This window comes from Nesoenas mayeri (assembly GCF_963082525.1).
Source record: "Nesoenas mayeri genome assembly, chromosome: 2".
NCBI lineage: Eukaryota > Metazoa > Chordata > Aves > Columbiformes > Columbidae > Nesoenas > Nesoenas mayeri.
In genome coordinates this window covers 149,951,151-149,968,679 of record NC_137543.1, presented here as the reverse complement: position 1 = coordinate 149,968,679, position 17,529 = coordinate 149,951,151, and the positions used below count along the sequence as shown (strand labels likewise).

General features: G+C 40.0%; 1 protein-coding gene across 3 annotated transcripts in view; it reads right to left on the bottom strand.

Annotated features, from left to right (window-relative positions):
* The window catches only part of CCNY (cyclin Y), a gene marked incomplete at both ends in the record, with an annotated part of 121,187 nt that overhangs the window by 32,739 nt on the left and 70,919 nt on the right, over positions 1–17,529 (bottom strand). The window contains 2 exons of one of the 3 annotated variants that reach the window (XM_080339929.1): positions 11,566–11,596; positions 17,414–17,510. In XM_080339929.1, the coding sequence (XP_080196055.1) occupies positions 11,566–11,596; positions 17,414–17,510 (128 nt within the window). Of the gene's footprint in view, positions 1–11,565; positions 11,601–17,413; positions 17,511–17,529 lie in introns of all 3 variants that reach the window. The other 2 variants (XM_080339930.1, XM_080339931.1) reach the window with 2 other exon arrangements.

The following is a 17,529-nucleotide window of genomic DNA, read 5'->3' as shown; positions in this document are numbered from 1 at the left end:
GCAGCCAACACTCCACTAGTCTAAAGAGAACAGTTTCATCACATCAGCTAATAGCTGCCATAGTCATTAATGCTGTTTGACTTTACCCTTGAGTATTCTACCCGCACTAGTGAATAATTTGACCAAGAACCTGTGTCAGGAAAGTTAAGATCAGTCAAATTACATGTTTTACTTACAACAGAATAGGTTTAAAACTCAGCTGGCACATCAACATGGAAATTTAATGTGCCTTACAATGCATGTTTCCAGTGTTTCAATGTCAATACCACTGGTGGAATCCACAGGCATCAACCTGCTCAGAGCAAACAAGTATCTAGACCATGGTCCTGTGATTCCTATCTCAGTACATCTTCCCCTGCCTCATTTCCAAAACAGATGTTACTACAAGTGCCAGCACTTCATCATCTCACTATCATCTCATTTTCCACAGGCAGCATTCATTACGATACAGAACAGACAGACTCCTGGTAAAACCTACACACATCTGAGTCATCTTTCTATTTTTCCCAGCTATGAGTGAAAAAGCATTCAAAGTCTTCTGTTAATTGAAAAAAAAATAAAATCTGAAGCTGTTACAATTGTAGAAACATAATGTTTAAATGATTTGGAAGCTTACCAACAAATTCTATCAAGGCCTCTCACTTGACCAATAAAATCATAGGCTTAGCTGCTTCTCTTGGAAGTCAAAAAGTTTACTGAGAAAATGAAAATTATTGTCTCTCAAAAATTCTCCAGGAGTTTGGAAAGGTACTTTGTAATACTCCCAAATCCATCTACCTTCCAAGCTATTATATGTTAAGCAAGGCAAGAAACAGAAAATTTAGAAGCACTGGAAGCATTAATGCCATAAAATGTATTATCTAGCATTGCTGTATACAGAGAGAATGACATGGGGACCGGTGATTTACAGCTTTTATTCTACCACAGCTTAGTTCAAATTTGTGGATTAGTCTTTTGAGTACCTTGTGCAGGCATGACAAAGGGAAAGCAACTTAAAACCAGCTGAAAATGAGACTGTTTAGTGGTTGAAAAAGAAAAGGAGAGGTACAGACATTTCAGTGTCGTTAAACAACAACAACAACAAAAGAAAGCACATGGAGAGTTTTAAATCTACATTTTATGTGACAACATGCTTTAAAGGTTTAGATAAAATTTAAGATAGATGGAATGGATTCATTCAAGGCAAGTATGAGTAACAAACAGAAAACAACTCTGTAGCAACACCACTATCTGATTTAAATATTCTTATGTAAACAGCACTCTAACATTTGATACATGTCAATAATTAGAGCCAAACACTTTATTCCTGAAACTACCACATCAGAGAACTCTCCACAGTTTTCAGCCCACATCACACTCCGTCAGGCTTAGAACTTTTCACACTTCAGAAAAATATGTGGTGTCTCATACCTCACTTCTGCTCATAACAACTTGGCAGGCAGGGGCACCTCTCCCAGTCTGAAGATGGTGCCAAGTGTAAACCTACTATCTTGGGTATATATATATATACATTTGTGCCATGTGAATACCTAACCTATCAGTAGATCAACATTCCCAGCTTCTACTCTTGACATCCAACTGCAGCCATATGGTATGCCAGGTAACAGACCTTCTGCCTTTTCCTATTTACTGGAAAACACCCTCAGTTTCATATTCTAGCTTGGCTAAGCTGAAAGACATCTCAAGTCCCACAGCTCAGCCAAATAAGCTTTTCTGAACCTCCATAAAAAGCTGCACAGGAACCTTCTTCATCCTTACAAAGGACAAAGAGGTTACTGAGCATCACCTCAGTATTCAGCACCGTCCTGTACAGAAACCCTCTTCTGTGGCCATTCCAATGGAGTAAGTCCACCCAAATCTGTACAAGAGCTTAGTGCCTTCGCATTTCAAATCCATCACATCTGACCACAAAAATCTTCCATTTAGACAAGTGAGAAAGGCTCTGAGCAAGAAAAATCAGAAGGGCTGAGAAAGACTATAGAGCCTTTGAAGAAATTATTCAAACCCTCTAACATTAAGGGGATCCTTCTCCTGTTCTCCCCATCACTAAGGCTGATATGGGGGAAAGAAAGGATGGGTACAGCTCCTTTCGTGAACCTTCATGGGGACGTACAGGACACATGTGGAGCCTTGACAATCTCTGCTATTGCAAATATTATCTTTACAAATGAAAATCACCTAATTGACATGAAGTGGGATTCACTTGAAATGTACTTTAACCTGCAGGAGTAATATCCTGATACCCAAGCTGAGACTCAGTAGGTGTCATGCTTCTCAACTTCAGCAAGATTTCTGACTCCATCTCACATAAAACGCTCGAAGGTCAGAACAAGGAAAACATGGTAAATAAAAACTACTTGGAAAACTATCCTCTGGTTACCCAGGGATCATTTTCAAACTGGAAGGTTGAAGTAAGGGACATTCCATAGAGGTCTGGTCTACTCAATATAAAATAGTGACCAATAACTTTGGAAACAGAACCAAGGTATTTTTACTGTACTTGCAGCTGGCATCAACTTGTGGAGGACTAAAAAAAAATATTAGAAAACAGGGTTACAATCCAGAACAATCTTGGCAAATTTGGGAAGTGGTCTGCACAAAAGTATATCCCTGCAATCCATTAAGAACAGAAGCAAGGCTGTACACTTAGAGAAGAATCATCTGTCTAAATACAATATGGCAAGCAACTGCCAAGGCTGTCATCAAAGGATGTGCAGATCATATGACAAAAAATTATTTCTTTTTGACAAAAAAGATCATACAGAATTTTTAAAGAGAGTTACTGTGTATATAACATGATGGAGCACCCTTCCACTTTGCTCAGCTGGAATATCATGTCCAGTTTTGACCACTGTATTTCAAGAAATATTAATTGATTTCAGAGAGTCAAGAGGAGAGAGCAGCAAGATTATTCAGAGGTTTGAAAAACTTTATTTAGAAAGAAAAACTGAAAGACTGGAGAGGTTTTCTCCAGGAACAAAGCAGCAATATTGGCCTTAAGTCGTGTTGAAGGGAGTTCCAAAGAAGGTAATGTTGTTCTCCATGACCATTATGGGTGGGATAAGAAAGAGCAGGCTTATACTGAACTAGGGAAAAGTAAGACTGGACTTGAATGTATGAGAGGAGATGATGGCAAAATGATACCCACTCTAAACTATCAGCTTTTCATAATGGCAGAGACAGCTTGAGTGACTTGAGCAGTGACAGAATCTCCATCATTGAAAGTTGCAAAGAGAAGATAAAACAAACATACACTAGGAATATCTTAGATGCTCTGAGGCAAGACACCAGATTGAACAAACTCTTGAGATGAATTCTGGAACAATTTTACATCACTTTGTGATTTCTTTTGGTGGAGAGGATTCATAGCTCTATTCCAGAAGCAGTTGTCATTTTTCTTGTTTCAACCGAAGATGTTAATTAAGAAATGCTGGCAATATAGGTTACAATGAATACATAATAGCTGTTCTGCATAAATTCCGTCTTTATAGAAAAATACATATGGAAAAAAATTATTTTTAACTTGCTAATATTTTACATGTGTTACAGAACAAGCTCTAAGAGATCAAGATTCTATCTAATGCCAGGTGTTTCTAGATCTTAAAAAGAGCAGTTTTCCCCCCTTGCACAGCTAGTACTGAGGAAATACCACTGCTTTATTTTTCTCTCCCAGCTCCATCCTGAAACTTTACAACTTTCCAAAATGTGCTTATTTTAAGATGTTTGAACAATATGATTTACTTGAAGCTTACATAAAACACATCTTATTGGAAACAGAATGGCTGCGTTTGCCATCAAAATCATGCAAGCCCTGCAGAACTGCTTCTGTGTACCTCCTATGAAAGGAATCACAACAAATTCCTAATTCACAATGAGAATACACAAAAGGATTAATTTCTCTCAGCCTTCATTTTAGAATCACTCAAAAATTAAACCTAAATTTGTGGTGAAAGGGGGCGTGTTGCTATTTTGTTTGTTGAAATAGTCATTTCAGGGTGGTTTTGGGTAGAATTGTTTAACAGACGGGTGCGTACTGACCAAAACTCTCACTGAGAGCCGAGCAGCAGGGGCAGCAGCCGGCTGTGTCCTGGCAGCTCTCCAGCCCCCCAGCGTGGCGCTCTGCTCCGGTGCTCAGCAGGATTTGCTCATTTGGGTGCAACACGTCCCTAATGAAGCTCCACGGCTTTTGTACCGGTGCTGGCCTTCAGCCAGCCAGCTTCCAGCCTGGCAGAGGAGCTTTCGTCTTTTTAAATGTTCTTCTGCACTTGTCCATCACAAGATAATTTGCAGCTTCTGTCTTAAATAATGATAGTACTGTCTCTTCTTACATCAAACCAGGTGTAAGTTATTGCATGATTTTAAAAGGTTCTATTAAATAGTATTTCCCCCCATGGAAAAACTGAAGCCTGCTTGTACCCGTCTGGGGAGACATGCCCATGAGCTTGCAGGCAGCAGAGGCTGGCCAAAACACTAACAGGGAAAACTGCCACGTACAAGTACACAAGAAGCCAAATTACAGCACCAAGCAAAAATACCAGGACTACTTCTGACCTGGAAAAGGGAGGTTCCTATCTTGGGGATCTTCTGTTGCTTCAGGACACGATTTAGTTCTGACAACATTTTTCACAGAAGAAACACGATTTTACAGGTCAACAAAGTGCTTCCAAAATCCTAGCAAGCCATGCAACACAATTCTCTGCACGGCTCTGCAAAGCTCTGCATTTATTTTCATCTTGCATAATTTGATACTACAGCACAATTGTCTACATTTAGTGGCTAGATATGAGTATATTCACCTGAAAAAAAGCTACAGGAAACTGAACCATTGTATGCTTACCTTTTTGTGCCAACACCTACAATGAAAAAAAAGACCTAGTCCCACCACTCTTAAGTAATACCCATTGTACCTCGTCAGTCTCTGACATGATTCAACCTTGCCCTCAGTTGATCAGTCTCACCCATGTTTGATAATGTCCAAAACTGATGCCTTAGACCAGATCTGTACTTGCAAGTTTTTTGTTCTCCAAGCTTGTCCTTAATCATGTCAACTACAGCAAACTATGTCAGAGCACCCCTGAGCTCCTGAGGGGCTCAGCAACCACTTGGAAACTCTCCTGCAGCATACACAGGCCCTACTTAGCCACTGATAAAGCACCCTGTTTTACAAGCCTGAAAAGATTAAATATTTCTTTGAACACTAAAAGCAGCTCAAAAGCTTATATTTACATAGCGCATAATTGCCAGTGTTGTGCAATTTGACCAGAGGGACTCCATTAGGCTCCCAGCACAGCAAGTATTATATAGCAACCTTGTAAAATAACTCTCCTGTGTGCTCTCATTCCACCTTAGAAGTTACTTTTTGTTCCTCCCCCTACTAAAATTTGCCATTTCATATAACTTATTGCATTGAGGCTGATAGGAGAGGTAAAATTCTTCACCCTAGAGGACAGGAAAAGCAGCAAGGGGCTGAAAGACTTTAGAAAAACATTTGAAACAGTAAGTTTAAGCAAGCCATTGAAGAAAACCTGTTGATTCTAATTTACTGGAAGCCTGAAAAAGCATCTTAAACCGTATCAGTTAAGAATAGCATCAGTAGAAGGAATCTGCTAGATGGGCCAGATGGTCTATAAAGGCCCCCCCTCTAGACTCGCTTTTTGTGATCTTGCAATGGAGAGGAACAAAGACCAGGTTAAGCAATCTCCAGGAGAGCTTCAAGAGCACCTGAGAAGCCTCTAATCTATCTTCTAGTTTATCTTGTTCTTCTCTTTGAGTAAGGAATGTTAATTAACATATCTTGAGGAATTTGGACAGTAATTATAAACCTTTACAGTAGCTGGCCTCAGGCACTTCACAAAAATAAAATTTCACATTTTATGTTGTGCTTTGCATTTTCATGGATTAAAGCACCTTTCAGACTATGTTCCCGCTTCAGCATGTACCACATTTACTCTTATAACCACTAGCTGAAAGTGTTTGATTACCAGTCACATGCCTAATAGTTTTACAACAGGGAAGCAGAACAGCCTCTTTAGCCACTCTGACAGGAAAATGTAGGGGCTACACAGGAGCACATACCATACATCATTTAAAGCACACAAAAAGGCTCACAGAAATTGCTTGTGCCACACCAAGTACAGCAAAAGGCCCATCCGTTCTCCAGCAGCCCCCATCAACAGGGCTGCCGCTGGGAAGCAGCTTCTCCTGACATGAATCACTGCAGGGTCACTTAGAGGGACCGAGGTTCTGACATGAATGATGCCCAGGAACCTTTCCGCAGGATGCTGAAAAAAAATGCTGGTCTATACAAAGATATTAGTCTTCCTATTTGGAATGATAAAACCAGTATTAGTCTGCTGGGATCTGAACATGCAGTTACTGGGTAGCAGACAAGGGACATCAGGTCCAGATTGCTAAATAAGGCGATGGTGAAAGGAATTCGTTGCTACAAAGCCGAAGGGTCTCCAGAATAAAAACAGAAAAAAAAAAGAAAAAGAAGAGTGGGCCAGGTATTACTTCCCTTTATCATCCTTCAGAAATATTCCAATATTCAAAAAATATCCCTTATTTTTACTGGATATTACTGCTCACTAACATAGATTGAACTTTAAGACCATTTCTTGTCAAGAAGAAGAGAAAGTCCATTGGCAAACAGAGCATTTTCATCCTGTCTGAAAGGGAAAATTTCTTGAAAGATTTGATGGAGAAAACAACTTTTCCTCCCCTGCCCTGCTCCCTTCCCCTGCAAAAGATAATTACCCAGTACAAAGAACTAACTACTGCAAACAATAGTAAAAAATTCACTTTTTCTCCACCTCCCCTCCCCCAAAAACATGAAGTATGTCTTCCTGTTTGCTTTCCTTGTGCAAGCAGAGATATTGATGCAATCTCTCCTCTCTGAAAAAAGGAAACACCTCTATCTCAGTCTGCATCTTTATCCCCCTCAGCAGCTTGACTAAGCAGATGAAAAGACAAGTGCACACTGAAGCAGCATTAAAGCTGTAGCAAAAAACAACTGCCAGTTGAACAGGAAAGGGAAGCAGAGTCTGCTGCAACTGCTTAGAAATTCAAACAGGCTGGAAGAAAGCAAACACACCAGGTACACTGTACATAGGCAACTTCCAGCACTAACAAGGACACTGGAAGTTTTGCAAAGGATCCAGCACCATCCTGATATCTATTTCCTCAGGCTCCATGGGAAGACTGAGAGATGACAGCTTCTCCACGGCACAGTGTCACCCCTCCTTTCATTCCTCCCCCTTTGCCTTCCCTAGTCCAGCAGTTCCCTGTTTAACCATGCAGGTCTCCTGGCTCCCTTCTTTGACTTCTACGTGTCGGGATGCTCTGATCTTGAGCTTGGTAGAAGCAATGCCTGAATGCAGAACCAACTGTCTTGGGCCCCTTTACCTTCAAGTACCCTTGCCCATGGGATTTCCCCTAGCAATTGTTTGAAAAGGCCAAAGTTGGCCCTACTGAAGTCCAGGGTTGTGATTCTGCTTGCTATTCTGTTCCTGCCACAGGAGATCCTGAACTCCACCATCTCATGGTCACTGCAGCCAAAGAAGCCCTCAACCTTTACTGCTTCAACCAGACTCTCCTTGTTAGTGAGGATGAGATCCAGCAGCACTCCTCTACTAGTTGGCTCATCCACCATTTGCATGAGGAAGCTATCGTCAGTGCACTGGAGGAACCTCCTGGACTGTGGCTGGCTGGCTGAGTAGTCCTTCCAGCAAACATCAGGGTAGTTAAAAACCCCCATGATGACCAGGGCCTGTGACTGTGAGGCTGCTCTCAGCTGTCTGTAGAAGGCCTCATCAACTTCCTCACCCTGATCTGGTGGCCTGTAATAGACACCCACAACAGTGTCACCCCTGCCATCCTGCCCCTTAATTCTCACCCATAGACTCTCAACTGGCTCCTCATCTGCCCCTGGACAATACTCAATACATTGTAGTTGCTCTCTCACGTAAATAGCTGCTCCACCACCATCCCTGGCTGGCCTGTCTTTCCTGAAAAGGACATAGGCATCCATGACCCCATTCCAGTCATGTGTGCTGTCCCACCATGTCTCTGTAACAGCCACCAGGTCATAATCTCCTGCTTGAACACGGGTTTCTAACTTCTCCAGCTTATTCCCCATGCTGCACACATTGGTGTACAGGCATTTCAGGGAGTGAGCTGAGCACACAGATTTCACCCTAGGGGTAAGGGAGGCCTCACGGTCTTCATCAGTTCTACAGTGCTGCCCCACTGATGCAAGCCCAGCTGCAACCCCATCCCCCTTCGAATCTAGTTTAAAGCTGTCCAAATGAGCCCTGCTAATTCCTGTCCCAGTATCCTTTTGCCCCTGTGAGATAAACCTTTCCCATGTATTACTGCCTGGACTGGTGTCTTATAAAACCAGCCGTTACCAAAGAATCCAAACCCTGCCTGTAGCACCAGCTTTGTAGCCAATCATTTATGGACTGAATTCTTCTATTCCATCCCACATAGTCACCTGAAAATGGAAGAAGGGAAGAGAAAAATCACGTGTGCCCCAGACTCTTTCACCGACTGTCCCAAGGCCTTGAAATGTGTCTTCATTTCCCTCCCCATCTCACCTACTGACAAGGTGAATTCTGAAATTTGACAACTGCCAGCCCTTGACAAAGTGCAATAAATCAAAGTGGGAACCCACTATTTGTATTTGGAGATGAAAGGAAACTATTCAGCCAAGGAAAATATTCTACAAATAAGAGCAAGCAAGAAAGGAACAGTGGTGTTGTCATACTGAGAAAGCATGGTTTTAAATGAAAAAGAGTCAATATTAACTCATTAAATTGATTTTTTTCATACATTACATTTTGAAACTGTATTTATATAAACTAATATTCTCATATATTAAAAAACAGAACTAGACAAGCAGTTAAAGAAGAAAAAGCACAACATTTCTTGATACTTCTCTTGCTAGTCTGCCACCCTGATCATCTTGGGGATGTTAAATTCTGCCTGCAAAAGAACCAGTAAGATAGTGCACAAAAGGATAAAAATATTTTGTTGCTCATCTTGGGTTATTTGTCACAAAAGGAGAATAAATATAAAAGACTTATAGAACAACAAAAAAAGATGACGTTATGGAAAAACCACAAAAGAGGAGAGTTCTGCATTATGGTGAGGAGTTGTTGTAAAAGGAAGACAAAACAACACTCTAAAATTTATGTCCCCTGGCTTGTTTCCTGCAGCGCAGATGTAGGGGCCCAGAAGTTCAGATCAACAAGGAAACAGATGAGTAGCAACAGCTCCTGCTAGAAATGCACTTAACACACACTGAAAAATGGTGGAAAAGAACTGATCAGCCAAGAGGACACAACACATATTGTAGCTTATCATGAAAATACTACTCCTAATTTGTAACATACAATTGTTAAACTTAACTATTTCCTCAAGTCAGTCTGGAAAACGACAATGGTTCCCTGCAGTTTACAAACCTAAGCACAGTTCCCAGATAAAAGCCACAGCAACCACTTCAAAAATTATCACCAGTTTGTGCACCAGCTTTAGCAGACTGGACATTTAGGAGATGCTGAATTAATGCTCACAGGTGTGCCGAAGTAACAACTTGAATATCACAGGCCAAACTTGAAAATGCAGCTTATCTATGGGTACTGGCTAAAAAACTGACCTGTAAGGACACACACATAGAAAGACATAGGAAGGACTTGAGCTGCCTAAGGTTATTTTTAGCTTTGTAATTCAGAAGCAGTACTTTATAAATACTAAGAAGTCAGACTTAAGGTAGCAGTAAACCAGACTACTGGGGGAAGTTTACAGTGCTGCAACCTTAGAAAGATACTTGAAAAAAAATTAGGAAGAGGTATAGTGCTCAGGGTATCAACTGCATAAGCTGCCATCCTGAGCCCTAACAAGTCCTCAGTGACATGATTACCATCCCCTTTTCTGCAACAAGTCCAGCATTGCCTAGAAATATTTTATACCAGGGTTTGCAATAGTGTGCTTCCAGCAGCATTTGTGGCAGTCATCGTTGTTCAATCCACCACCAGAGGAATCCACCCGCAGCCTGCCTAATGCAGAATCCATCTTTTACATTACATGAAGAGATTCAGAATATACAAGAATTTAGTTCATGACACAAGTTGCACTGTCACACAGACACAGTTAATAACTTGCTTTGCAGTGTCTAAATGTTTATTTGTTTGGCACTAAACTCTCCAAGTCTGAGGCTAAAAAGCATGCTGCAAGTTACTGAGCACACATTATTAAGTTTAATGGAAATCCAGTGCATTAGCTTTACAAGTAATTTTATAACAATACAACTGCACTGCAAACCACCCTCACATGCACTGTAAACCATGGAAACGTTTAACGGGAACAGAAGGTAAGAAGCACTGAGAATGAGAATATCCACTAGTTTGGTGGGGCCAACTTTAAAGCTTTTATAAGCCTCACAGTATATCATGACTTCTCAAACTATTAACTCTTGGGAAAATGAAAATCTGAGCTTGCTTTTGAAGCCAGGCAGTAGTTTCAGAAACATTCAGCACGCAGCAGCTCTGCCTCTCACCCCACTCAGCGGCTCATTCTGCCTCCCGGGCTCCCTCTCTTTCTGCAGGTACAAGCCTGGAATGAATCACATCTAGGAGCTGATCCATTTTAGCTTTTAGCCATGATGACTCTACCTACATTTGTGCCCCAATTCAGTTTACTTGGAGCTGCACAAACATTCACCCCCACACAAAGGGATGCAGAGGCCATAAGCCACATCTGCTTCTTTCAACAGCTGTACCAGCTTGAAGATGATTCATGAAATTATGGCCTATATTTCCAGATAAAAAAAAGTTTGAGAACTTCTCCCCATTTACCCTAAAGGCAAATACCATTTGGAAGACAATTAGTTCTTTGCCTCATCAGTTTTACTGAGGCATGATTCCAGATATTTCAGCACAAAGCCCAACATACTGGGAGCCGCACTGGCTCCAGGTGCTTCAGTAGTATAGACAGAACTAACTGGGGCAAAGAGCCTGGCCCCATCCCAAAGCAGGCTAAAGGGCATTTGCTCTCAGCTTCCCCAAGAATTTGATTCAAAAAGAAGAGAACTGAACTGAAAAATACCCAGAGTCCGCACGTGTATCAAAACCCCATCTTCACGCTCAGCATGCACCACATACCAATCCACATTGACATTGCATCAACACTGTTCAGGCAATTCAAAACTTCTGTGTAAATATCAAATGCTGCAGCTCTCTGCCAAAGCAAACTTACACACAAATGTAATTTCAAGTTTTGAGAGTTTTTGTAAGAATTTTAAAAGCCATACTAATGTGTGTGGCTCTTTGTGTCAGGTACCAGTTACCTACATACATTGGTTGTGAGCATGAAGCTGTTTTTAAACTAACATATCTGTTCCACTAATTCAATAGCCGAGACCTATACTTCTGAATCCTGATGCAGAACAGACATTTGAAGCATCAGCACCCTCTCACCAATATGGAAATAACGTGTGATAACTCTTATTTACTGTATCATATAGACAACAAGGAGAAAGCTGCATAGCGAGGCATTTTCACTTACGTGGTTTATATAGAGACTCTTGCGTTTTTCTCTCACTGCAAAAACACAAAATACGATAGAAATATTACATGACTATTTTTCCCGATTAAGCTTCTTACATACCATTTATTATAAAAAGAACAGGAGGGTATCTATGTGCAACATTATAATTGCTTTTGCACTAATCAAGTATATTTATATATCAAACACAGAAGAAACATATATATCTGTATGCATAAATGCATTTATGCTCACTAGCATGGTGATAGATTAAAATTCTCATCCATTTGGGTACCTTCAGCAGGCGTTGGTCTGCATGGGAAAGTTAATATGCAGTAAGCTACAGTCCAAGTTAGCAATGGATTAGCCATCCTTCACCAGTTCTCTGTGCTGCTTCTGCTGAGCCACCAGGGCCTTCCTGCAAGGGACCTTGCCGCAAAGTGGCCTACGCTTCCTTGCAGGTCTGAAAGCACCTGAACAGCTACACCATGGAGTTAGCAAGTTCTCATCATAACCTACTGTGCACTAACTCCCACAGAGGAGCCTTGCAACCATATGCATTATATCACTGCCTCCTGTAATGATCAGCTGCAAGCCTGAAACTATAACTCATGTCGAATGTAACAATGAAAATATATTACTCTGGTGAGTATGAACCAGTCACCGTAAGCAAGGGTTGCAAGTCAAAGCAACAATTAGCCAAAATATTCAGAAAGTAAACAGCAACAAGGGAGGTAGATGTATAGAGTCTTAATTGTCAGGAAAATGCTTATTACAGCTGATTAAATATACTCTGATTTTTTAAAGCACTTTCCCAATTAACTCACCCCATAGAGAGCCTGTGGAGCTCTGTTCCAGCAAAAATACCAGTGCATTTAGGACACTAGTCTGGAGGCAACTAACACATAAATCAAACTGCAAGTTTAAGATAACAATGGTTTCATGCTCTAGGTGATTAAATGCACTTTGGTGCAACATGATTTGAAAGCTGTGCAACCCAATGCACTTAGCAAAATAAGAGTATTGCTAATGGTGGGATAGCCTGTCCATTCCCTGTTGGATGAGAAGCCATTATTTGCGATATTTTTATAAGCAAGCAATCTCACATAAACAAGGCTGTATGTGTGAATACTGCAAAATAATTGTGTTTAATGCAGACATAAAATGAAAAGAAAATAAGAAAAAACTTGTAAAAATCCTTACATAATTTTCCTCCCAGGGAGCAGAAAGGAGAATCATACATGACAGATGTTAGCCATGTCACTTAGTACATGCTCAGATCCACAATTATGGACATTGTATAAGAAACAGAATTAAACAGGAACAGTAGGAAAATTCTGATCATCTAGTAAATAGTTAAACTGCTTGAAATCCTGCTAAAACACTGCACTACATTTAAGTTCCACACACTGCATTTATCACCAGCAAGGGACAAAGGTAATCTAAAGGGAAACAACAAAATGATGACAGATACTCACTTCTAAGAACAGCCAAAGTATTTGTCTAGTATTGCATATTGCAATGTACAGGCAGTAAACAATTCTGATAGGCTGCATGTAAATAGAGTAGGTAACTGAAAATTAACACCCATTAACTGCAAAATTTTGAACACAGTTTAGTATTTAACAGTATTTTAATCACAAACAATTACACAGATGAAATCCTATAAAGACAGCCTGCATATACATTCCAAATTCAATTTCAATCACCTTTCTTCCTCTACCTTAATTTTTATCTTCTGTATTTTCCTTTGTATCCATTATATTATTCAATTCACCTTGAAAGTACAATCATCTGTTCATCAAAGAATATCATTGACAGCTCAATCTCGTTTGCTATTTCCAGTCTCTAGATGAACATATTGTCTTTATACACACCCCTGCCGTCTCAAGCACTGCTTGTGCTGCACGTTCTTCTAAGCACCACACTGACCTCCTTTCTCTTATTTTCCCCATATAAGACAAATTCAGCTGGCCTGGGTTCTCTGGTGAGGGACTAGAGGGCAGCAGCCATGCTTCTGTGCTTCTGGCCCACTCTGCCATAGCATGAAGCCCAGCTATGGACACAGGCCCATGGGGAACTGGGCACAGCAGAAACCCATTTGGTCACAACCACATTCTTTTGTGTTCACAAGCAAGGGAAAGATGAGTATTACACAATGCAAAAGGCCACTTCTGCCAAGCCAAAATGACTGTAAACAGGTAATTCCATCACTTGGCTTCACTCAGTTTAAAGATGCTTTGGGCTGCTCAAACAGCACAGCATGGTCTTCAGCAGACCAGACCACAGCATTATAATTAACCATCATTTTGTGGCATAAACTCCTAATTGCAACTCCAGGGTTTTGGCCTTCAGGCATGGGGTTTTGACAAAATGAACCTGAACACATTTACAGGCAGTTTAAGCAATTAAACTTCTACTTTCTAACATTTTAAAACTTGAAAGTTGGAATGGCATTCTTAAAGTGGAGACTGAGATGCTGCCAAATTGTCTTAGTTTTCCTCTTTTTAAGGTCAATGACCTGTTCCTATTTCTGCAGGCACTTTTAACTGTTACTGTTGAACTTTCGTAACAGTAGGAAAACGTATTATAGACTCATTGAATCATTTGGGTTGGAACAGACCATGAAGATCATCAAGTCCAACTGTTAACCCAAGACTGGCACTAAACCATGTCCCTAAGAACCTGAAATACACACACATACACACATATAGGTAGAAGTGTGCCTCTGTATGTATGCATGTATTTTTCATTAAGCTGTAACAAAAACTTTCTTTGTGCAATCTCTATAGACTTAGTGTTATCTCTATTAGGATTGAAGACAAAATGCTTGAGGATTATATCAATAAAAACATCTCACATTTCGGTCACTTGTAAATGATTTATTTTTGTTTTGTCCAAGACAAGAGACTGGTCTTAGTTAAGATTAAAGAGTAAGGGCAGCTTACTTCACTTCTATCCGCTATATAAATCCAATTTCAAAATCCTCTTTGAAGCCTATTGCTGCACTGATACTGCAAAATTTAGCCAGAACATTGAATGTGTAAAGCCTAATGTAAGTTAGAAGAGGTGGAGAGCTGTAACCCACTTACTGCAAAGGCCTTTACCAGCAGCCTGAAGTGGCAACCGTTACCCCCTTGCTATTACAAAGAAGGGAAGTTACATCATTGGAGTGCGAAGGTTTGGAAACCTTGACTTAACCACAACCACACACTATACAGCGCGTGGCTCTTCAGTCACCTTCTGGCTTACAGGCCAGACTCAGAAAACAATGGAGAACTTGCACCAAGCACTCATAGAAGTTAAAGATATAAAAGGTGATATTCTTTCCTAGCTCTCTAAGCAGGGAGAATTACTCATGTAAGATTCAGCACCTAGAAAATTCCCGCGAAGAGGTGGAAACATTTAGAAAAGCTACTTTAGTTAGGAAATGAATTAATCTTTTTTGTAACTTCAACTTTTCTACAGATTCATTGAACCCTCAGGTAATTAAGGATGCATTCAGACTACTGACTTGGGGGGACAGGACAGATTTAGGTGCTTAGCATGGCATCCAAGCATCACAGAACAATGGGAAATTCAGACTGTATAATATCCTGAGATGCCATGTCCTGTCTGGTTATATTTGGGGTAGTCAGCTTGTTGCTCTTCACCCACATGTTGATCACAAGCAGCTCAAGCACAGCTCCTGTGCCAGGATAGTCCTACAAGATTACCAGCGTGGCTGAAAGAGTTCAGCGCTACTAGAAAGACAAATGTGGAAGTGCCTGAAGGTCAAGTTGCCAAGTCACTCTAGCACATAGTTATGGACTTGGTCCTTTCCTGGTGTAGAAACACATCATGAAGACTCAAGAGTCATAGCCAGATCTTGGACGAAACCTGAAGACCTGATGTCCCTCAGCTCTTCAATATGTATATATTAAATGTCTTCAGTTCTTCGCTATAGAAATAATTTCACTTACAGTCAGAAGGAAGCTTTGCCAGCCCAACGCTATACAAGTAATGGAGAGAGGTAGTTTCATGCCCAAGTTCAGTGGTTTCAACATTGCCAGCTCAGCTCTCCCCCTTCTACATTGACTTAAGAAGCCCTGGGGGTCCTCCAGGCTTCACAGCAGACTGTCAGAATACAACCCTACACACCCTAAAAAAAACTTATGTCTTCCCCTTAACAAGCATTTTGTGGTATTTTGGTATTAGGGAACATCCTTGAATACTGTGAGAACTACAGCTCCCTTGGTTCCACAACGGGCCCAAAGTGCAGCCAAGCGAAATGCTTATTACTGGGACCTGTCCCACCAGGACGGGATGGTTCTTGGCAAAACTTCAACTGCTAAATGTTTGCAGAATCTTTTTTCTTTTGTACAAGCAACATAGATTTGGGATTTTTACCACCACGATCAAGGATAGGTAAACAGACCTTACACTCCTGTTGATTATGTTTCTAAACTGTTTCACTGAATTCATTGTCCTCACTCAAAAATATGTTCTTCATATTACTTAAACTAGTACAAAGTTTCATAGACCAACTTTAGCATTGGTGCAGACTGTCATTTAAAAAAACTGCTTACAAGTAACTACATACTGTAATAAATTAGCCACTGTTACTACAAGTAAGAACAATCATCAAGTCTGGTCAAAATTTCAGTTGTTGGACTTCGGATTTTTTTTGTTCTTTTTTTCAACATGCTGTAACAGGAAATGTATAGCATCCATATGGGATTATACAGTCTCAAAACACTATAAAGACACTATAAAACATACAGCAATTTTTATAATACAGTGTATTATGGAAATACTATTATATGCATTTTACAGACTACCAAACCAGATTAGAATGGCAAATCACATCCAAAACCACATAATAATACATTGACAGAACCAGGGCTGAATTCAGAAAGGCAATCTGAAGGGCAAAAGAGCTCCTCGCGTAATCACTCTTCAATTAGGTCCTAAACTTATATCCTCTTTGTTCTAGTCATGATCAAAAATTAGCAAAAAATATACAGTCAGTGAAAACTACATTATTTTTAAGTGATGTGTTTGACACTGCAATTTACTATGTAAATCAAAAACAGTATTTATAAGCAGTAGAAAGAAGGACAAAGAACTCATACTGAGCAGTCAGAATTACAATGTAGAAATCGCTTTGAAAGTCTTGGTAGAAAATAATGTGTTTTGCATTGATTATTCATCTGCTTCTAAAACAACATGTCATACATGTCCAGCAGGGAATGAAAGAGCCAGAATAAATGGCTTCTATTCTACTAAGTCTACCAAAGAGGTTTGCTTAAAAGACATGATTCCAGAGGGATCATTTTGTCTATGAATAAAAAAAATGCTCAAGAAAAATATATGATTATATCAAATCCATAATGAGAGAAGAAGAGACAATATTTGGGTGAGATGGGGATTGTTTTGTTATTAAAATCTAGTACTGAACTTACAGTATCAGTTATACTGGAGGAAACTCTGAATTGTGTTCTTTGCTAATGTAAACTGCCATTTTCTTAAGCCCCAGACATTTCCCAGAAGGTTGGCCTAATGTTCAGAGTTTAAAAAAACCCAACAGTTACACAGAAAATTTTTGGATTTAGGGAATTTTTTTTAAAACTATAATTATATTAAGTTTTATCCGTATTTGTAGTTCTGATACAACAACTACTTGGAACTTACAATTTCAGGACACGACAGGACTCAAAGCTGTACCTTCTACAACTGGTCTGACAAAATAATTAACAAAAAGTGTGAGTTCTTTCAACTCTAACATGATGCCTATAAAAGCCACTTTTTTGGGGAAGGGAATGATATATTAAAAAGTCATCACATGCATTCTAGCAAAGGGTTTAGAGATAACTGCAATAGCATATACTGTAATAAATTCAGTAACCTACCATCTGTTTGTGATTTACTGAGAAATATCGTACTGGCCCGTGGATGATCTGATGGGTTGAATTCCATGTTCAAATCTAGAAAGAAAGAAAGAAA